We start from the raw sequence: 20,368 nt of genomic DNA on the forward strand, positions 1-20,368 counted from the left end.
GCCTCCCCCCCCATACCCTTTGTCTTTCTCCCACACTGTGACTATCCACAGGGGATATCTCCAAGAATTACCTACCAGTAACAATTGTCGCAGCGGAGCCTCTTGCTGTTTACTGACACAGATTTTTTCTTTTGCTTCAATTTTCTTCCATTAACCAACTGACAGAGTCACTCTGCATCACCCATTTCATGCAGAGACACAAAAACTCCACAATGGTGTTTTTTATAATTTCCTTGGGTTTTCTATATCTCCCCTGGGCAAAAAGCTTGTTATTTGTTCTGCATGCCATATAATTCTGCAGCGTCTAAACTGAGGCTGGTGGTGTGCTTACTGGACATCTCTGGGGAGCTGCACAGTTGCATCTAGCTTTTCTCTGTGTCTTGCAGCTATCCTGTACTAAAAGACATCTAAAACACACTACTTGTATAGTGCTGCTTTTCCATTAAAGCAATTGCTGAAGTATCACAGGAATGTTGTTCTGACGCCAGGATGGAGGAGGGAGAGGTTCATACAATTGCCAATAGGAGGGGGAACAGCCTGTGAGACAATCCCTCTATTAAATGTGGTCTGCACAATGAAAAGCTTGGGAAGCCTTTCTAAGTCTTCACACACTTAGGCTTTGTGCCCAGGCCTGGGGTCTCAGACATGTAGGTAGTTTCAGAACACCGCATAGAGGGAACCATTTCAGCAAAAACATCCCGATTACCTGCATGATTTATTAAACTGTCTTGGATGTCTCTTTACATGCTTCTCTCTTGGCATGCAGCTCCAGCAGAACAGAAGTGATAATTCCACCCCTGCCCTCCATCCAGCCATTGCTCTGCTGCTGAGCTGTCAAAGAGGTTTTAGGGACAGCAGCACACACAGCCCCTTTGAATGCTCCCAAGGCAAAATGGGGATTTCTTTTTTCCCTTGAGTAAGTGTAACTTTTGTGCTTCCTGCTTTTACCAGTCATCCCTAATCTTATAAAAACCTTGAAGCAATAGTATTTTTAGTAATGATTGTCTAAGGATATAAACAGTGCAGGATTTGTAGGGAGAAGTAATATCTTTTCCCGAAGAAGTGCTTGTCTGCCTGAAGACTCCTCTGTTGTTTTTTTTCCCCAGCTGTACCAATTGGTCTAACAAAAGATATTGCCTCTACCTCTAAACTTTGCCATATTTATTAAAACAGTTGCCTTCAGGACACAGAACGGTTTAACTTGGTGGAAAACTCCAGTGTGATAGAGTGGAGTTCAGCGGTGCAATTTCCATGCCCCAAGCCAAGTGGCAAATTAAAACAAGATGGGATAAACACTGTCCACTCCAATCGTTCTACACATCATTAGTGTCCCTTCCACCTCAACTCTACGTCAATATTTTTGTCTTTCCTACCTCTTAGCTGTAGGAAGCAGTTCTTTTCTAACACAGAAATACACTATGGATAATGTCCTTTGGGTCCTATCTCAGTAGAAGCAGCAATTGTTATGGCATGTTTGATGAAACTTCTGTCTTCTGATTACTTTATTGGTTGCTTTATGACTGCACATTATTTTTGCTTTATTGTAGGTGAGCCTGAGAGAGGTGAAAAAAAAATCCCAGTGTGTCTGAGTAGACTGTTTCTTCATCAAGGAAATGAGTGGGTTCAAAATCTTAAAGGATGTTTTTCTTTTTTACACTCCCAGGTGAACTTTCTGTGGAAGACATACAGGACCCATTCCTCGTTAGTGTGCATATTATCACTGACCCAGGTGAATCCAAGACTCTTCAGCAAGCCATCGATAAGCTCCTAGCCTGGATCCACCCGGACCTGCAGCTGTTTCGAGTCTCAGAAAGACGCGTGTCCAAGAAGCGCAGGAAGCCAGGTAAGGCTGGCGCTCCTCAGCCTGCCCTTGCCATCATTCTGTTCCTGCAGGAGGAGTACGGAGAGGAGCCCATCCTGCAGCTCCACGAAACCTTTCAGCGGCCACCTTGGCATTACCACCACACAGAGCGAGTGCACGGCAAGTTCCTCCCTTACATGCCGTGCAGCCAGGACTTTTACACCTTGGCTCCCGAGACCCCTCTGTGGGCCATTCGCCCGGTGCACTACGGGAAGGAAATTATCCGCTTCACAATATACTGCAGGAATGAAAACTACGCCGACATTCTCAAGTTGTATGAGTTAATACTGAAAAGACCGGTATGTCAGAAAAAAGCAGACTTTTGTGTTTTCCCTGTCTATTCCAACATGGAAATAGACATTCAGTTTTCTTTAAAAAAGCTTCCAAAGGGCCAAATGCCAGTGCCAACCGAGTCAGCAGTGCTGGAATTCAGAGTGAAGGATGTTGGACAGCTCATTCCTCTCCTGCCCAACCCTTGCAGCCCAATTAGTGAAGGCAGGTGGCAGACCGAAGACCATGATGGAAATAGGATCCTCTTGCAGGTAAGTCCAGGAGCCGGGAAACAGAAGCACATTTATTGCCTTTGTGCAGAAAACCTTAACCTAGAACAGCAACCAGAAGAGGAGGCTTTTCTATTGCTCTACTCTAGGTGAAAGAGGAAGGACTTTGTTGCTAAAGAACTCAAAACCCCTTGCTGTGTGTGTAACTGCTCAGGAAGGCAGTTGAGATAATATCCAGGTATCATTCAACCTCAGTTTATGCAAAGAATGATTTGAGATGAGGTGGCTAGTTAAAAGAATGAGGGGAGAGGGAATTACAAGCCCAAGTGGAGAAATGTGGCTGATGGGTGTAGTTTTATGGGAAATACGGGCACAGAACTGACAGTTTTATAAAATAGCTCTCAGTTACAAGATTTTTATGGGAGACAAGCAGAATTCCTGATGGTACATGTTATTTTCTATAACCAGTTTGAAAAAACAAGGTGACAGGCTGTACCTCTCTTTTTCACAGTGATTATCAGGATGAAGGTGGAGGGAAGGAGGTGAAGGAAAAGAAATGCAGCCTGGGAGATATACTCCCACAGTCTGTCCTCTCAAATTGCTCTCAGGTCCTCATAACCAAGTCCAAAAAGAGAATTTATTTGATAGGACACCTGTAGGTCTGATATCTGGGCAGTGCATCAGCATACACCACATCCGAGGGAGTTGAGCAGGACAACAAGCAGCAAGCTTTCAGTAGCTCCCTGCTCTGCAAAGGGATATGTCTGGAAATGCAGAATGAGGTTCACATGCATTCCTTCACAGCAGAGGTGAAGGAATTTACTGCTGCTTAGTTTGTGAAACAAGGAGTGCAGAGCCTCACCTCTAGAAGACTGCTGTTCGGATTTTGAAGTAGGGTATTATTATTATTTTTTTTTGGAGTGCATTTCATTCATGAGCTCAGCTTCCCAACCTTTCTGCCAAGGTAGCCACCAGTTTGTCAGGATTACTGACTGCGGTGTAGGCATATCTGTGTCAGGCTGAGATAACTTGTAAACATAAGCTTTCAAGAGACACCACAATACCTTTAGACAGCACCCACTTTAATCTATATCCCTTTTTCCCCAATGCGTTTTTCTGTATGTGTTTGTGTGTTTTTTTTTAGTGTTTTTTTGTTTGTTTGTTTGTTTTGTTTTATTTTTTTTTTGAGGGGAGGTAGGTGTTTCCTATGTGTTACAACTTCGTTTTATGAGATCTTTGCACTGGTTTCAAGTAAATTGAATGGAAAGAAAAATATAAAGAAAAGAAAGCAAACAGACCTTGTAAATAATGCCTTCAATTTCCAAAGAGCAAACTTTCTTAAATAACAGGAACTGGGCAGTACAGAGTTAAAGTGAGATTGCCATACAACATGCTGAGGTAAGCTTTGCAAAGTTAAAACAAGATTTTTATCATGTGCACAAAAGAGAAGAATGAACGCCTGTTAAGTATGGCCTCCAAATGTGATTGATTTTCATTTCTGTTTTCAGTGAGGGTGGTGATGCTGAACAGGAGAGCAAAGTGGTAAATTGGACTGAGGTTACAGAACTGGAAATTATCACATAGAATCATAGAATCATCTAGGTTGGAAGAGACCTTCTGGAAGTGGGATGAGGCAATAGAAGTTTAATATAAGCAAAATGGAGAAAAAACAGACTTTGTGTCTAACATGAAATTGTAGTCATGAAGTCTAGGCCCTGGTATACATACTTAATAATTTTATACAATCAGAATTAGAATCAGGAAAATGTCCTGTTTGTACTCAGACAACTACAAATCACTGTGCAACCTGCCCATGACAAGGGAAATGCAATCTCCAGTGTGTTTAAGAGTTCGTATTTTCCTAAGGAGCATGGGCAGTGCTTGCACCATTGCTCAGGGTACCGAGGGTCCTACCTGTGCTCAGTCCTGGCCTCCAGAAAGGTAACTTTGGAGAGGTGCAGCTGCAGGGAAGGGCTCCCAGCACGTGCAGAAGAACAGAGACTGCCTTTACCAGTGCAAACTGAAGGAGTAGGGCCATGGGAGCCTGGACAAGGTCAGTCTGAGGGGAGCTCTGACTGTGCTCTGAAAATACATCAGAGCCTCAACAGGAGGAAATAGGAAAAGGCAATTTCACCTACATGATTCTTCTGGCACAGGAACAAAAAGCTGCCGATAAACGGATTTAAGTTGGCAGTTTTTCATATTGATGGGCAGCCACCCAGGGGGTGCGGACAGGTTAGTACCTTAATTTGAGTCAGGGTGCTCAGTTAAGGAACAGGAATTATGTGATGGGGTATGGGTTATGGAAAGCATTTGATTTGGTGATCCATGGACTCCTTATATTCTTCAAACTCGTTCTGAGTTATAAACAAATTATAGCGTCTACCCTTTAAAGCAAGATACAGGACTACCTTTTGACTTCTCATAAAACAGTGCTTTTAACAACATTATCAATGCCACAGCATCAGTAACAACTTTCACCTCTTTGCAATTATGCAAATCCAAAGAATGACTTCATCATAGTTTCCAGCCTGCACATCAGGGGTGCTTAGCAATCATTGGCGTTTTTTTATTTACTGCATATTGATACTGTACTTTCCACAGAGTAAAATTACCAATTGTACCCCAAATGGCTGATTTATATCCTTGTTAATAACAGGCAGTGATTAATGTTTGAAATTGGAAGATACTTCCATGATTAGACTAACAAAATGTGACCTCTGTGTTTTTGCTTGTGTGCTTACAGGGACTGGGAGACTTGCCAGCCAGGTTGATCCATGTTCTTCAAAATTGCATTTTGCAAATGGAACTATCAAGGGGCAGAGATAAAGTCAGTGCAAGCGAAAATAAAGTTATTCATGGGCAGGATAAGTCTGTTCAATATCATAGACCTCAGTCCTTCATTTGCTTGGAAGCTGTTCAAAATTCCTTTGTCACAGTAATTTTTCCATGGTGGCAAGTTAGCTCTGGGGTGCACCTCTGTGCCAGCCAAGGTGAAATGGTAAGAGCATGTCCACACCCAACAGGAAGACACCCATGCTGCCTCACCGCTGCTACACCCAGAAGCAGGAGATGTGGGGGCACTTGTAAGAGCAGTGGGAAGAATATATAAATATTGTAGCTAAGAATATACCATATCTTGGTATATGAAACATACTGCTAGCTTTATAGGTGTCGTCCAAATTCCTGGTTGCCTCTGGACATAACCCCCACAGAGTGCTAGTGAATTTGCATGACTGGCAGTGCAATGTGGGAAGCAGGAGAGGTTAATAAGTGGTGGGTTGGCTTGGTTGGGAAGCAAGGAGTAGTGAGCAGGGAGAAGAAAGAAAGTGCACAAATGGATTCTTTAAATTAGGAGAAAGTCTGTGGATAGCATAAGGAAATATAACATAAAAATACAATTTTGGCAGAATTTCCCAGACACTCTGCATGGAGTGAGGATGCAGACATATTTGAGGGGAAAGTAGGCAACAGACAATTAATATCTCTCTAGATAGTTACTCAGTGCTTAAGCATGAAATCTACTGCCGTTTTAGACGCCAAAGGGTACCTGAGACACCCAAAAGAGGCATTCTGGCAGATTAGACTCAGAACCTACAGGAATGCCAAGCAGGCAACCCTAGGAGATATCAAAATGGACCAAGCACCTATGCTCAGGCACCTGAGTCATCCTGTAATAACCAGTTTCTTGCTGAAATCCCTCCCCCTCCACCATCTCCAGTACCAAGAAGCAGATACTACTACCAAAAAGCCAAGATAAATAAAAAATGCCAAGAAATGCCCAGTTTGCCATAAGTCTTTGCTAATCCTGCCTGAAGCAATGTAGTCAGATCTGGCATTGCAAGGCTATTTATTATGCTGATGACCCTATATTGTTTATGGAGTGGCTATTTTCTGCCTAGTGTTGCTTTACAGAACATTATTGAAATTATAGTGCAAATGTTAACTGATTGTAGCTTTTAATTAGAGACATTTTTTAGCCAATATGCTGAGGCAATCAACCAATGTTTTTCTTACCTATACTGGGCAACTGTAATCTTGAGTTCATAAGTGATATAATCATATTCAGGAAACCTGCTTTATTAACTGAAGCGTTGGTTCTGAGAAAACATTGCATGTGGCCCCAACCATTACATCTCATTAACCTGCTGCTGTGTTACCTGCAAGCTCAGGTCTCTACTACCTTGGAAATTCCTCCATCACTCATCAGAGTGTACAAAATGGCTATTACACATCTATGGTTGACCAAAATTCATCCCCTAATGGTTTCATGAGGTCAGCTGCAGTCATTTATGTACAAGATCGGTATCTTATTGTTGCACGTGTCCTTGCCAGAAGTCAGTCTGGGTGTGCAGATGGATGCCACCTGCATTTTGTGAGAGGCATTTGCAGTGCAAAATTGCTGAAAATGAAAAACAGCATGAAGGTTACAAGCCTACACAGACATCAGCGATACGTTATACAGAGAAGGGATTCAAAAGCTTAGAGCTGAAAACCTCTGTGTTTATTCAGTGTAGGATATACAGGTGTCTTTGAGGCTTGTGAGCTCATTACTTCATCCCCTTTTGTCTGGGCCATGAGAATAAAAGTGCCTTTGTTTTCCTCAGGTTGCTTCAAACTTCATGAAAGATGCTGTTGTAGTCCAACTTCATAGTCAAGATAGATGAATGCAGAAATCAGGGAGAGATTTTTCCATGATCCACAAATTCTGAAACATATTTTAGGCTGAGGGAAGGGAGTAGAGGTAATGAGGTAGTGCCGTCATGCAGAGCACTAGTGCTGCCCATAGATATATGGGCAGCAGGGGTGGACATTATTGAGCTGCTAAGGGTCAAACCTATTACCAGATCCAAGGTTAGGACCAAGCTCTTCCTTTTATTCTCCCAGCCCCAGCTGAGAATAAAGGAAACATTTTACTCTCCACTGCAGCACATACAAGGGTTTGCATCTCAAGCCTATCTTGGCCAACAAGAGCCAAATCTTGGAGGCTCAGGGTCTACTTCTGTTTCTGTTTAGGGGTTCAGGACACAGATCAGTGTGGTCATGGTGAAATTTACTTCAGAAGACCTTCTAAACCCTGCCAGACCTCATGTGGGTCTGCACTTCCTATCTCCAACATAAAGCAATGTTAATTCTCCTTCCCTTAGTTTACACTTTGGGTACCATGGTGGTCATTCAACATTGATATGATCTTGAAAAAACATAAACAATCCAGGAGCATTAGTCAATCTTCTTCCTTTTAAGAACATTGGGCTTTGTGGCATCTCTGTCTTACGGCTCTGCCTGAAGCATACAGCATTTAGTCTCTTAAATTTCAGAAAACTGAAACACTTTTGTCCACTTGAGTGTCAGCAGGTTCAGTAAAGAAATGGTTTAATGATTTTTAAAATTATAAACTCAGGTCAGAGTGGATGATAGAAGTGTATCCATATAGACTTATGTTCTGTTAAATTATCTAGTCCTTGTTACTCAAAATCTGGGAAATAAAGGAAAGAAAGCACGGCCTCACAATTGCAGTCTTGTGTCACTACAGTTAAGCATATGTAAAAGAGAGAAAGAGAAGCAAGTAAACCAGGAAGCAGAGAAGGGGAAGAGAAAAGACAAAAACAGGCAAAGGGGGGAGCACTTTGGAAAATAAATCTTTGATCTACAGGGAAAATGGAGGTGAGTAAAGAGCTTCAAGCTTGCTTAAATTGGTAGTACAGATAGAGCAAACCTCAACACAAAGAAGGAAGAAAGGCAAGAAAGCATAAAGGACGAACAAGGACGTGTAAAGTCACCTTTGCAAAAATTTCTTTAGGGGCAAAAATTGACTCAATCAAGTCAGGTGCCTTAATCTAAATTAAATAATCTGTAAGTCTAATGCTGGCCTCCCATTTTCAAAATCTTGCACTTTTTTTTTTTCCTTTCCTTTAGTGCCTTAGGTGTTCGATTCTTCTTAGTGCTAATGATTGCTTTTGGTGGGGATACAGCTGAGTCAGTCAGTAATTCAAATGGGAGGTGATTTTTAAGTTTTTTTCTTTACCCCAAGGTACTTTGTCTTTGTCTTCTCCATTAATGCAGTTATCTTTCATGGTGTGGTAAGATCTCTGATAGCTCTATACATCCAGCAAAATCTCTTGACAGGGAATATCTAATGTTACGAAACACCCATGCATTCTGGTTTTGTAAATACATGACACGCCACTTTTCAAATATTTTCAGTCCAATTTTAAATCACATTTGTGGATTTTGCCTTGTGATATTCTGCCCTTCTGAATATATTGTACCTTACAAATAAGACTTTTTTATGGTGATGTTAAGACTAACTTTTGCCACTTTTTCTCCAGTTTATTTTGTTTTGTTTTGTTTTTTAATTTTTTTATCTATATCAGTCCCACTGGTTTAAATACCACTAAACAAACACTGTTGTGCTCCTGAGCACATGCTGGTAAAATCTGAGTTTGCAATGCAACAACTGAATTTCTCGTTGCAGTACTGACCATTTGACTAATTATAATCTTTTCCTTAAAAAGCAGATAACTTAAAAGAGACTACAGGAGTACTTATGGATTTTTCTTCTCCAGCATGGGCAGCCCATGTGAAGTTGAAAGTACCCCTCTGTTTGCCCCAGGTTGTTTATTGCATTCCTGGATATTTGTCATGAAATTCTTCTGCAACCTATTGTAATGCACAGGGACTCTAAATCCTTCCTGGCTTCACAGAGATTTGTGCAGAGATTACAAATGAGGAGCAGATTAGCGCTAGATGAAAAAACCCATTCTGTTAGAGAGCTAATCGGTTGAATCCTCAGCCGGTTCTGATACACGTATTTGTGGCAGGGCTTGGCAGATCTCCCCCTGTATTTGGAGTCCTTACCAAAACCAATTTTCCTGGTGTGGTGGAAGCTGTGTTGGTGACACAGCCATTTAGATAGTCTTTGTTGTCTCAGGTGGCTGATCCCCCTCACCAGCATCTCCATCGTGCTTGCTCCTAATGCAGGCAGCTGGGTCAGGCTGTGGTAAGGTAGAAGGCAATGCAGAAAGCAAATGATGAGAAGGCTGCAGAGACTTAAACAAAAGAATTCATTAAAAATACAGCCTATGGGACTTCAGAGCCAAAGGAAGAGTTGAAGAGCAGGGAGAAGGCTGAAGAGCAGTTGAATGTGCATGACACATAAGTAGGTCTTTCTGTTTCCAGTCCCACAAAGCCCAAAAGGCAGCAGAAGGTGAGCATCTCCCAGGGCCTTGTTTCTCCTATGAACACAAGGAAATCTGGTTTAGTTGTTAAGTTTTCGGGATCTGTCATACACTATACAGCCAAAATAAAGAGGAGCCACCACATGAACATCCATATCCAGTTCTGGGGTGGTAGGAAGGAGTATGGTCAGTGGGCTTGGCACAGGGCTAGGAGTTAGTTTTGCCTGAGTTTGAATCCTTGTTAAATCATGGAATCCTCTCTGTGATCTCTGACAAGCCACAGAATGTAGATATAGAAAAGTCTCATTAGTCCACGTAATCCAGTTCCCCACAATACAGGATTATTCTGTAATCTTTTTTACTGGTATTTCATGAGATGGAGCGCTACCCACAGTATGTGTAACTATTAGAAACAGCTCAAAACAGCTATTCTCGTGTCTGTGTTTTATTCCCAAATTGGTTAAGACTAATTGGTTTCCTAATGTCCAGACTGAACCTCCCCAGGTGCAGCTCTGTGCTGTTCCCATGAGTCCTGCCGTGGGTTCCCAGGGAGAAGACAGTAGCGCCTCCCTCTCCACTTCGCCTCCTCAGGAAGTTGCAGAAAGCAATGAGGTGTATTTTTTGACAATAAATAAGAAAAACAAATTATTACCATTGTTTAAATACATGAGGTTCTTACTGGTATGCAGAATACCTCCTATACACACCAAATCAGAATGAACACATGGGAGTTATCACTGCAGGATGGTGTATAACTGTAGATGTTTTTTTCTGTGGGCTACAGTCTGTGTTGTCGTTGTAGTCAATGTATGTACTCAAAGGGTATGTACTTACACAGCCCAAGGATCTACAGAGAAATTCAGCTAACCTGGTGCAGCAATCTGGGGAAAACTGAATTGCTCTCCAGATGCCACTGACTGTGCTAACTGGACAACTAAATCCTACTTGTGATTTCTGTGGGCTCTGTTTTACATATACAGACAGGTGGTATGGTCTGCTCAAGGTAAAGGAGAGGCTTTCATACTGCCCAATGCTCTTGTGCACATATCAGGTCTGTCCCTCAAAACCTTGTGTTTCCTTGTAGTTTTGTCTAAGTGGTTACCAGTGCTTGTGATCCCACAGACCTTACCCTTTCACAAACAAGAAGACTGCACTTGCTTGCATCCTTAGTTTCTCTAGATGCCTAATCTGCTCTGTTATCAACAAAATCTGCTTAAATATAAAGACAGCATGGAAACAAACCAGGATCAGGCAATCCGTGATATTTTCTCTGAGAGGTAGGAGAAACATGAGGTACTTCTGTTGGTTCATCAGGAGTAGTGCCTGATTCCATGCAGTGTATCTGATATCAGAGCTACTGCTTAGAAAAAAAGGAGCACCCTTGCTTAGTGCAACCAGCAATACAATAAGGGGTACCTTCTTCTATAAATTTGTCTGAATGGGGTGATCTCTTTTGTACTTGCAGGATATCTTGTTATTATTTCTGTGTTACCCAGAAGTGTTTTCAGCTAAGAAACAACTGGTATTCTCTTCATAGACACATGTCTTTTATCTTGTTGAGTGAGTTCTTAAATTAATTAACTCACCAATTGCATAAATAAAGCGAAGTTGCATGTAGACATCAGACATGACTTCTGGTAATGTTTTGCTGACAATTTAACTCATTTTATTTGATACTTTTGCACTATTGATTCCTTATCAGTTTATCAAACTGTTGCAGTACTGTGGTTAATTTATTCATGAATTCATTTAATTCTTTATGGCATTAAAGAAAACAGCTTATTTTATTACACAGAAATAGGTTATAGATTAACATACCTCATTATGGATACATCGCAACGTATATATTCAACTATGATGCCTGAGTGAATTCCTAGGGATTGGCTGTCCTATAAATCACCTCTAGCTAGGCAATCACAAACAAGCAAAAATCTTTTACAGATGTGAAAAATCTTTTTTTTTTTTTTTCCCTGTAAAATCTCTTCAATAAAAAAGAGAAGATGGCTGCGACGGATCTGGGTCACTAAGACAATACGATGTGCACTAGTGAGATGTTAGAAGCAACAACGTATGGAGTTCTTTTAGAGAAAGAGTATACAAAAAGACCTCCTTGGCTGCCAGGTCTCATCCCTCTCTATCACGTCATGTAATCTATTTCGTAAAACAATCAAGCTCCATCTTTATCAATTTGAATTTATTTTTTTTTTCAAAAGTCATGTGAAGCATTCCAGCTGAGGCCTTACCAGTGTTGTATGCAGTACATTAATAATTTTTTAACTAACTTGAGACAGCCCAGAATCATGTTTCTCACAGCCTTGTCACTTTAGTGGCCAAGATCCTTAATTCTTTCTTCTCTGCTGTTTCTGACTGACAAGTCCCGTAGCTGAGATTATTGTTTATTCTCAGTGGTGTGTTATTCCACATTTTCCCATTAGTTCCTTGCCCTTTTGGAATGGAAATCTAGTTTTTTGAATTATGTGAAGGATTCTAGTAAGAAGAATCTAAATTGAAATTTTAAAAATGCAAACTTCTAAAAGCCTTGCTTAGATAAGTGTGATGATGAAAAATGTTATGATTGCTCTGACACTAGGGGCTCGGTTTAGTTATCTGCAAGAGTGTCTAACCCCATAGGAAGGCCTCCTGACTTCCAGCTGCTTCTTGAGGACATTGACTCTCCACTTCTAACAGCTGCTACCCTTGTGCAAATGCTCAAATATCTGGCAGGTAGACAACTGAATCTGGCTCAGGGGATGAGATTCAGGCCCAGATTCAGATCAAAAACATCAGGTCTCTTCACTCTAGCAGTCTAAAGCAAATTAGGTGTCTAAAGGTCAACCACTGACCTGATCTAGTGGGTGGCATCCCTGCCTATGGCAGGGGGGTTGGAACTAAATGATCTTTGAGGTCTCTTCCAACCCAAGCCATTCAATGATTCTATTATAAAGCTGTCCTTAGATATTTTATAGAGCAAGTGGATTCTGAAGCACACTGTTCAGCCACATGTAAAAGAGAAAATGAGACAGAGCTGGAAGAAGTGGTGTATTCCCATTGAGATGACAGAATGTAGTTGCTTGCTAAAGTTGCTTTTTGATGTCTCAGAGGAAAAAATAAAAACGTTAACCACAGTAATGAAGAAATAAGGAATGAGAATGGTAGTGCCATCCATCTGCCATTTCTTCATGTTTGTTCTTTAGATGTCTGTATGGCAGTAAAGTTGGAAGGCAGAATATGAATGAATCTGAGCAAGTCAATAGCAAGGGAGGATTTCGAGCTAGTGTAATTCAGCCCTCAAGGCAGGGCTCCTCTACCATTTATTCTTGTTGTCTTCGAGGCTCCTTATGTAAATATTTGGGATTTTGGCAGGGTGGTTTCTCTTTGTTATTGAAGTGAAACATTTGCTGTGAGCATACTGAATGAAGTCTGCTTCATAATTATTTGCAGTAACAACTCAGCAACGGAGACTTAACGGTTGTAAGGCTGCCAACTGTGTATTAATATGATCTTCTTTTCCCCCCTCTCCTGCTGCAGCAAGCACGCAGTTGGTGTAGGAAGTCTGCAAAGCAGAACAAGCAACCGTATCCATCTGTGTCAACAGATTCCCGCCTCACCACTTTGCCAGGCTTTCTTCCTCAGAGCCACCAGCCTGTCCCTGAACAACCAGAAGAAAAGAGTCAAAACAAGGTACACCACGCAAACGGCCTTGGTCATCATCTTGGTTTCTCCCAGCAGGACTTGAGGCACGGTGATGGAGGAGACTTCACTCGCAGATCCAGCAGTGCTTCCAGCATTTCGTGGTCATTTCAACGAAGCAAGTCTCTGTTCTGCTTGCCCACGGTGAGCACCTCTCCAACCTCAGAGACTGCTCATTTCAGTGAACCATTTCAGTTTTCAAGTACCGGGTCACCTGCAACCAGGTTGAAAACGTGGAGGTGCAGCCCCAGGCTTAACATTGATGATTTGGAGGGTGCACAGGAGACTGACGTAGACACGGGGAGGAAGTTGTCCTTCTCAGACCTGTCTGTGGTCTCTGCATACTCTGCCCTGAATGGATTTTGCAGTGACTTGGAAGCCTGTCTTCCCCCACAGAAGCATACCCTCGGTACAGCTACACAAGCTGCTACCAGTGGAAGGCCTGTATCTGTCATGTGCAATACCTTTGAGCCTGGGGATGGTTCGCTGCCTTCTCTCTCTGAATGGTCTTCCAGCTCATTTAGGTCAACATCTCTCTCCAGGCAGCCCAAACAGCCCTCGAGAGCAGCCCCTTGTTCTCTGGATGACTATGGCAGCATTTACCCAGCTTCACCAACCAATGAAGAAGAATTTTACATCTGAGGTTCCTCTCTCCCAGGGAAAATGTGTTCTTCTTCTGATGACCACAGTGGGCCTAGTCTGAGCTTACAGAAATTTCCTCACGAAGAAGAAGGTGGTGAAGCAGAGCATGCTAAATATTTGACGAAAGCTCTCAGATCCTTCAGAGATGGGTGTCCCCAAACCATGTACTGTAAAGCAGTCTGAGCTGGTGCCCAAAACCTCTGTCCTGGAGGAAGTGATCTCTACAGGGGCTTGTCTGTGGCAGTGCAAGGTGGATGGTTTCTGTGACTGACTTTTGGACTGGCAGTGAAGGAAATTCCAGAAACGCTGTAAAATAATACAATTTTCTTCAGCGGAAAAGGAAGAGTAATTTGTGACACCAAACTGCTTCAACTTTTCTGGGAAATTATTTTAACTATGGAAAGATAGCAGGAGAAAGGGATCTTCTTTCCCTTTTACAAGTTCCAAAGGCAACTCTGAGGACAGCAGGTCCAAGCAGCACATCTCCGGTAGCCTCAAACAAGTTTTCAGTGGGGACACACATGGTTCCTTCTAACCTCTGAGAGTTTACAGTACTGAAGGGGGAGAAGCTCCGTTTCTTCCACATGGAAGAGGAATCTCCACTGGATCTCTTTATTTTGACAGTCCAGGGTATGGAAAGTGCCAAACAGGAAACCTTACAGAACATTTTCTACCCATCTCCACATGAATCCCATTCTTTCCAGCTGTGACTGTAGTCTGAAGCACTCGTGCAGTCAATGGTAACCTAAGTGAAAAATGTTTACTACTTCCAACTCAGGCAATACAGAGTTTACCTTTTTGGAATGCAAAACAAGAGACATAACCCAGCATTTTTATATATTCCTACACCACTAGTCCTGAATATATAGCGACTCCCTGCTTTTTTAGGGGTTGTTATTTTTTCTGTTAAAAATAATTGATGCAAAAATGTATTCTACATATTTTCAGTGCAAGCATACTTGGTTTTGGGTAAAACACATTTTCTCTCAAATAAATCTATCCAAAGGGAAAACAAGTCAGATTTTACTGGCTTTTCAAGTTATATTTTTTAAAAGACACCTGCTTCATAACCTGGTTTGCTCCAATTAAATTGTTATTAATAATAATAATAAATAAATGAATAAATAAATTGTAAGTACAAAGCTATTAATATGGCAGCTAAGTATCTTCAGCAGGCTTTAAGTCAGATTTATAGATTGGTTATAGTTCTAAAAACTTACGTTGGTGCCAGAGATGTGGCACTGACTGCAATTCTGGTTTAGCCAGTAGGAAAGTGACCCTGATAAAAGGTGTATGCTTAATGCTGTATGTAATCTATGTACAGGTGCACATGCTGAAGACCTACCATGAGAGCATTGAAAAAAATGCATTTGGGAAGAAAAATGTTTGTTATATTACCAGGGATTTTTACTCAGAAGAGTTGCTGCTTTAAAAAATAAATTAACACACATGTACTCTAAAGTAGTTACAAGAAGTGAAACAGCTCCCCTGGCCCATTGTAATGATTTAAGTAAAAACACAGTCTGCACAAACAATTCTGGAAGAAAGTCTGAGGGAAACTGAACACAGCTTTATAGGGGAGGAGGGAGTATTCCATTAAACTTGTAGCCCAAATCCAGAAGGGGCCAGAGGGACTGTCAGAGCCAGTAAACCACTCCCTAAGGCTTTCTCTTTTTCGGTTATTTTCTCCTCACAGAGAAGGAGACGTCAGGCTGAAGTCCAAGTCTCTTTGTGAGATGCTATCGTAGCATGTACCAGAGGTAGGGTTGTCTTCTGTACTAAATACCATGTATAAATAGGAAATTCTGTTCAGCTCTAAGAGCACAGGAGATTATTGGCCTTCTCCTGCCCTCATAACTGTTTAGATTTACTGCAGTTTTTGGTAAATCATTTTCTTTAAAAACGTCTGGGACCAGAAGTGGCACCAGTGAAGGATTTGTCGTGGTATGCATGTGTTTACCTGCTCTATAGTCAGAATATGTGTAAAACACTGTGAGGTCAGACCAGACATGGTTTCCAGCAGCTTGGAAATCCCTGTGTGAGCAGCAATGCTCAGGACAGCCCAGGTTCCACATCTTTTCTGTCATATTTATGGTAGTACAAAAGTAAATGATGAAATAGCATTGCATATTTATTGGACTGCCATTTCATCAACACTAACCACTTCCAGATATGACAAACAGTATAACGTTGGTTCAATACTGTTAAAATTTTAGTGTTTATTATTTGGAAGAGAAAAAAAATATCTTCTCAAAATATTTTAATAACAGATAACATTTGATCTGAACATGAAATCAAAAAGTCTTCAGAGAGCTGTTTTCAGCTGACATATCTGTTAGACCCTGGAATCAGGCCAGCACTCAAGCTCTTGACAAAAACTCACTGGGGTTTTTAATGAAGAGGAGACCTTGAAATGTCTTTCAGCCTAGCACGTGCATCTGGGGGCCATCTCCTGACATGGCAAGAAGCACTGGTACTGGAAGTCTACAGACAAGCACAAGATAATTTTAAGTGTCAATCGTGAGGCGCATGTGTGGCATTAACCTGCAGCTCCACAAACATCTAAATTCCAGATTTCATCCCGTTGATCCTAACAGGAAGAAAGCTGAATGAACTTCCACAGATTCTGAATTTATGGTGTCCCTATTGGTTGTGTGCTCAAGTATTTCTGTTCTGTTTACTGATACTTAGCTAGAAATGAAGGTTTTTATTGTTTACATTTACTGTGCTTGTAACCAAATTTTGGGATAACTGAGTGTACCACTGTCAGGAAAAGCAGTGATGATAGTGTACAGAAAACTTTTTGTCTGTAACAGAGAAAGCCAGAAGTTGAAGAGTGTTTCACTGAAGGTTGTATTCATTGTTTGTCTTTCCGTTATTTAGGAAGGGGCTGATCTCTTCAGAGAGCTGAATATGCACAAATTTCATGACATTTATGTATCATATTATTTGGTTAACTTATGAACAATGTCATTTGAGAACTGCAGGTTTTTCTTGGACTTTCTCTTCTTCTCACCCCAGAATGTGTTGCTTCTGTTAAATAAAATAGAGACAAAAAAATCAATTTTGCTGAACCTTCGATGTGCTCATTTATGAGGTATTGCAGACTTGCTGACTATTTTAACTAGGCTTCAAAATGAATGCAATGACACAAGCTGTCCAGCTCTTGGCAGTGCCTGTCAGTAGGATAATTACAAAATAAACATAGCAAAAATATTTTTATGTTCAACTCAGCTTTGCCTCTGCAGACCGGATCTTTTGTTTCTCATTTTATTATTGTAAATCATTTGCTCCAGTAAAGCTGAATGATGCAATAGGAGCTGTGACAAATACTGGTAACCCTGCATACTTAAACCCTATCGTGGTTTGTTCCATGTATGTTGGTCTTCATAACAGCTTTTCCCCATTATTTCCATCACTGTGGTGTTATCTACTATATATATATATATTTATTCTCCTCATGAGATTTGTCTGCATGTCAACATTACATTGTACATGCAAAGCTATGTAGGTTTGGCTTTGTTTAGTTTTTATGGTTTTATGGTTTAACGTTGTGGGTTTTGTATATATTTATATGGCAGTTATAGAACTGTAGAAACATCAGAAGTTGGAAGAGGCCTCTGGAGGTTCTCTAGTCCAAAGCAAAGCAGGCTCAAACCTCAAAGCTTCAAAGTCAGATCAGGTTGTTCAGGGCCTTGCCCAGTCACATTTGAAACCTCCAAAGATGGCAATTTCACAGTGTCTCTGGGCAACCTATGCTAGTGTTTAGCCACAGTCATGGTGAGGAATTATTTCCTACTCTGCACTCACAGTTTCCCATGTTCCAACTCGTGATCTTTTTTTGTTGTTGTTTTGCTGTGTACCGCTGAGAAACTCTAGCTCTGTCTTCTCTTTGATCCCCTTTTTTTGTGGTGGAAGACTGCAATTCCTCCCACAGCCTCTCCTTGCACATCACAAGCTCTAGCTCCCTGACCATCTCAGTGGCTACAGCCCCTCTGAGCTCTCTCCAGGTTGTCGATATCTTTTATGTACTGGGGAGCCCAAAACTGTACACAGCAGTCTGGATGTGGTTTGAGGAGTCCTGAGTAGGAAGGAAGAATAATTTCCATCAACCTGATGGCAACTCCCAACTGCATCCTGGGCTGCCTCAAAAGAGGGGTGATCAGCAGGTCAAGGGAAGGGATTGTCCCCATTTACTCTGCCCTTGTGAGGCCCCACCTGGAGTGCTGCGTCCAGGTCTGGGGCCCCCAGCACAGGAAAATGTGGACATGTAGGAACGGGTCCAGAGGAGGGCCACAAAGATGACACAGCATGGAGCTATCCTGTTCTTGGTTTGTGTCTCCTGGTCCAATCCAATGAAGGGCTTTCAAGGCAGAAGATACATCAACTATTGAAGAAACCAGAATATTGGAACAGATTGGTGTTTCCAATGACTGGTATCAGCAAGGAAAACAGCTCTTGTGATTCTGAACCGTAGCTTTTTAAGGCCTGCAGTTTCATGCCTAGGTGACAAGAACCGCAGTGGCCTACCTTGAACACCTGAGCTGCCTTCAGAAGAATATAATAAAAGGCTATAGGAACTGCCTTATATATATACATGTAGGAAATGCTTTATCCTTCTTACCCCTCTGTATCTTATTTTACAATGTGCTTTTAGAGATGGGGTGTCCATAATCACTCATAGTTTTAGAGATGTAGATGCATTGTGGGTTAACAGAATTGATTGAAGTTGTTTTCCTGTTTGTTCTCTGTTCCTTTCCTAGTAATTTGTAAAATGTGATCGTTTTCTTTAACAGCAGCTGATGACTGAGTTACCCTTTTCATAAAACTTTATATAGTCCCAATGTCCAATTCCAAAGCAGTAAAAGTCAATGCATTTACTATCATGTATGTAAAATTAGATTTATTTTTCAATTTAATTTATTTTAGAATTGGTTACATTGAGTTTCATCTGCCATTTTATTGCTCAATTGCTCTGCCCTGTAAGATTCTTCTGCAGCTTCCCCAGTTGTCCACCATCCTTAGTATCTTTAATGCTTAATGTCCTCCACAAACTCCTATCTGATGAGCCCACCCTTTTTCCAGCTTTAAGGCATGATGAATAACATCATGTTCAAGTACAGATCCCTGCATGACTCCACTGCCAACCTCCTTCCACTGTCAGAACTGGCCATTTATTTCTACTTTCTGTTTCCTGTTTTAAAATGGTTCTTTATTCACATAACCTTAGCTCTAAAACCATCACAACATGGTTTCTTTAACAGGTTGTGATGAAGGGCCTTGGAAACTGTTCTTAGCTGTACACATATCTGTTGATGCTTTCTGAAGTGTCTAATAGATTTATGAGGTGTGATTTTCCTGCATAAAACCATGTTGACTCGTCCCCAAACTGACTCAAAATGGTTTCTGTACAAATAATGAATTCTCTCAACTGTATCCGTGTCCTTTGAGTATAGAGCATTCCTCCCTGCAGCATCCCTTTCCAGCTTCCAGGACTTAGCACAGTGTAAATTGATGAATTTACACAGAATCCAGGCTTCCTGAGCCAAACCCCGTGTTCAGATCATTGTGTCAGCACCTGCTATATTGTGCTACCAATTGATTTATCATTCTTCCCTGTTGAATTTCTTTTAATTCCTCTCATTTCCACAATGGTTCGTGGCAATAACAGCACTGAATTCATCCTCTGCATGAAAAGATACTCATGTTTATTTGCAGCCTTCACTGAGATCATCTCACTGAGTGCTTCCTCTTCCAGGTGAGGGCAATGCAGACTGCTGGGCAATGTTACTTCAGCCTGCTTTTATTTAGCCACTTACAGATAGACAGTGTTATCTGGCCACAGAAAGGGCATCTGGAGTCTGAGAGAGCCTCACAGCAGAACAGGCACAGTCTGCCTCTTCTTCCACTCAGCCTTTTGGCTTAAAAATGGCTCACTTTCGAATCCCTTGTGCTTTTTAATTGCTTTTCTCCTGGATAGATGAGGCATAAAATGCAAACTAGCTTGGTAGATTGGGGCTGTTAATCTCACCTGCACATTGTAAATCAAAACTTCTGACCATTAATGCCTGATGAAGTGGCGACTGAAAGGGGTTTAGCCGAAGCTGGTCACTAAGAGGAATACCCAACCAGCTGCAGGACTGTGGGGAGCTGACTGCAGAGTACCTGCGTGTTTTGTGAGGGGAACACAACAATGCAGCATGCTAACCATGTTTTTTTAACTTCATTTTTTTAAAGCCACCAGCCTGCAAGAGTTGCTGGTGCCATCTGGTGGCTTGCTTGAACACGAGTGTCCGAGCAGGGAGCTGTCAGCCCACACTGGTGACAGCCCCAAGGCCCAGGACTGGGGACCAGTGTCCCCAACAGGGTGCCCTCAGCACCATGTCCCCTTCCCCTAGGCACATTGGGTGTAGTAAATATCCCCAGAGAGCACACCGTGTGTGCTGCTTTTCGGGTTTGTGCTGGGCTCCCACCCCCTCCATGTTCTTCATCGCCCT

At 41.7% G+C, this 20,368-nt stretch overlaps 1 protein-coding gene across 2 annotated transcripts in view; it reads left to right on the top strand.

Annotated features, from left to right (window-relative positions):
- The window catches only part of FAM124A (family with sequence similarity 124 member A), a 41,805-nt gene extending 24,889 nt beyond the window's left edge, over positions 1–16,916 (top strand). Inside the window, exons 3-4 of one of the 2 annotated variants that reach the window (XM_032207810.1) lie at positions 1,664–2,403; positions 13,068–16,916. In XM_032207810.1, coding sequence (XP_032063701.1) covers positions 1,664–2,403; positions 13,068–13,871 — 1,544 coding nt within the window. In that variant the 3' untranslated portion in view covers positions 13,872–16,916. The remainder of the gene's footprint in view (positions 1–1,663; positions 2,404–13,067) is intronic. The other variant, XM_032207811.1, reaches the window with a different exon arrangement.
- The last annotated feature ends 3,452 nt before the right edge of the window (positions 16,917–20,368 follow it).

The sequence above is a fragment of the Aythya fuligula genome, chromosome 1, assembly GCF_009819795.1.
Source record: "Aythya fuligula isolate bAytFul2 chromosome 1, bAytFul2.pri, whole genome shotgun sequence".
Lineage (NCBI taxonomy): Eukaryota > Metazoa > Chordata > Aves > Anseriformes > Anatidae > Aythya > Aythya fuligula.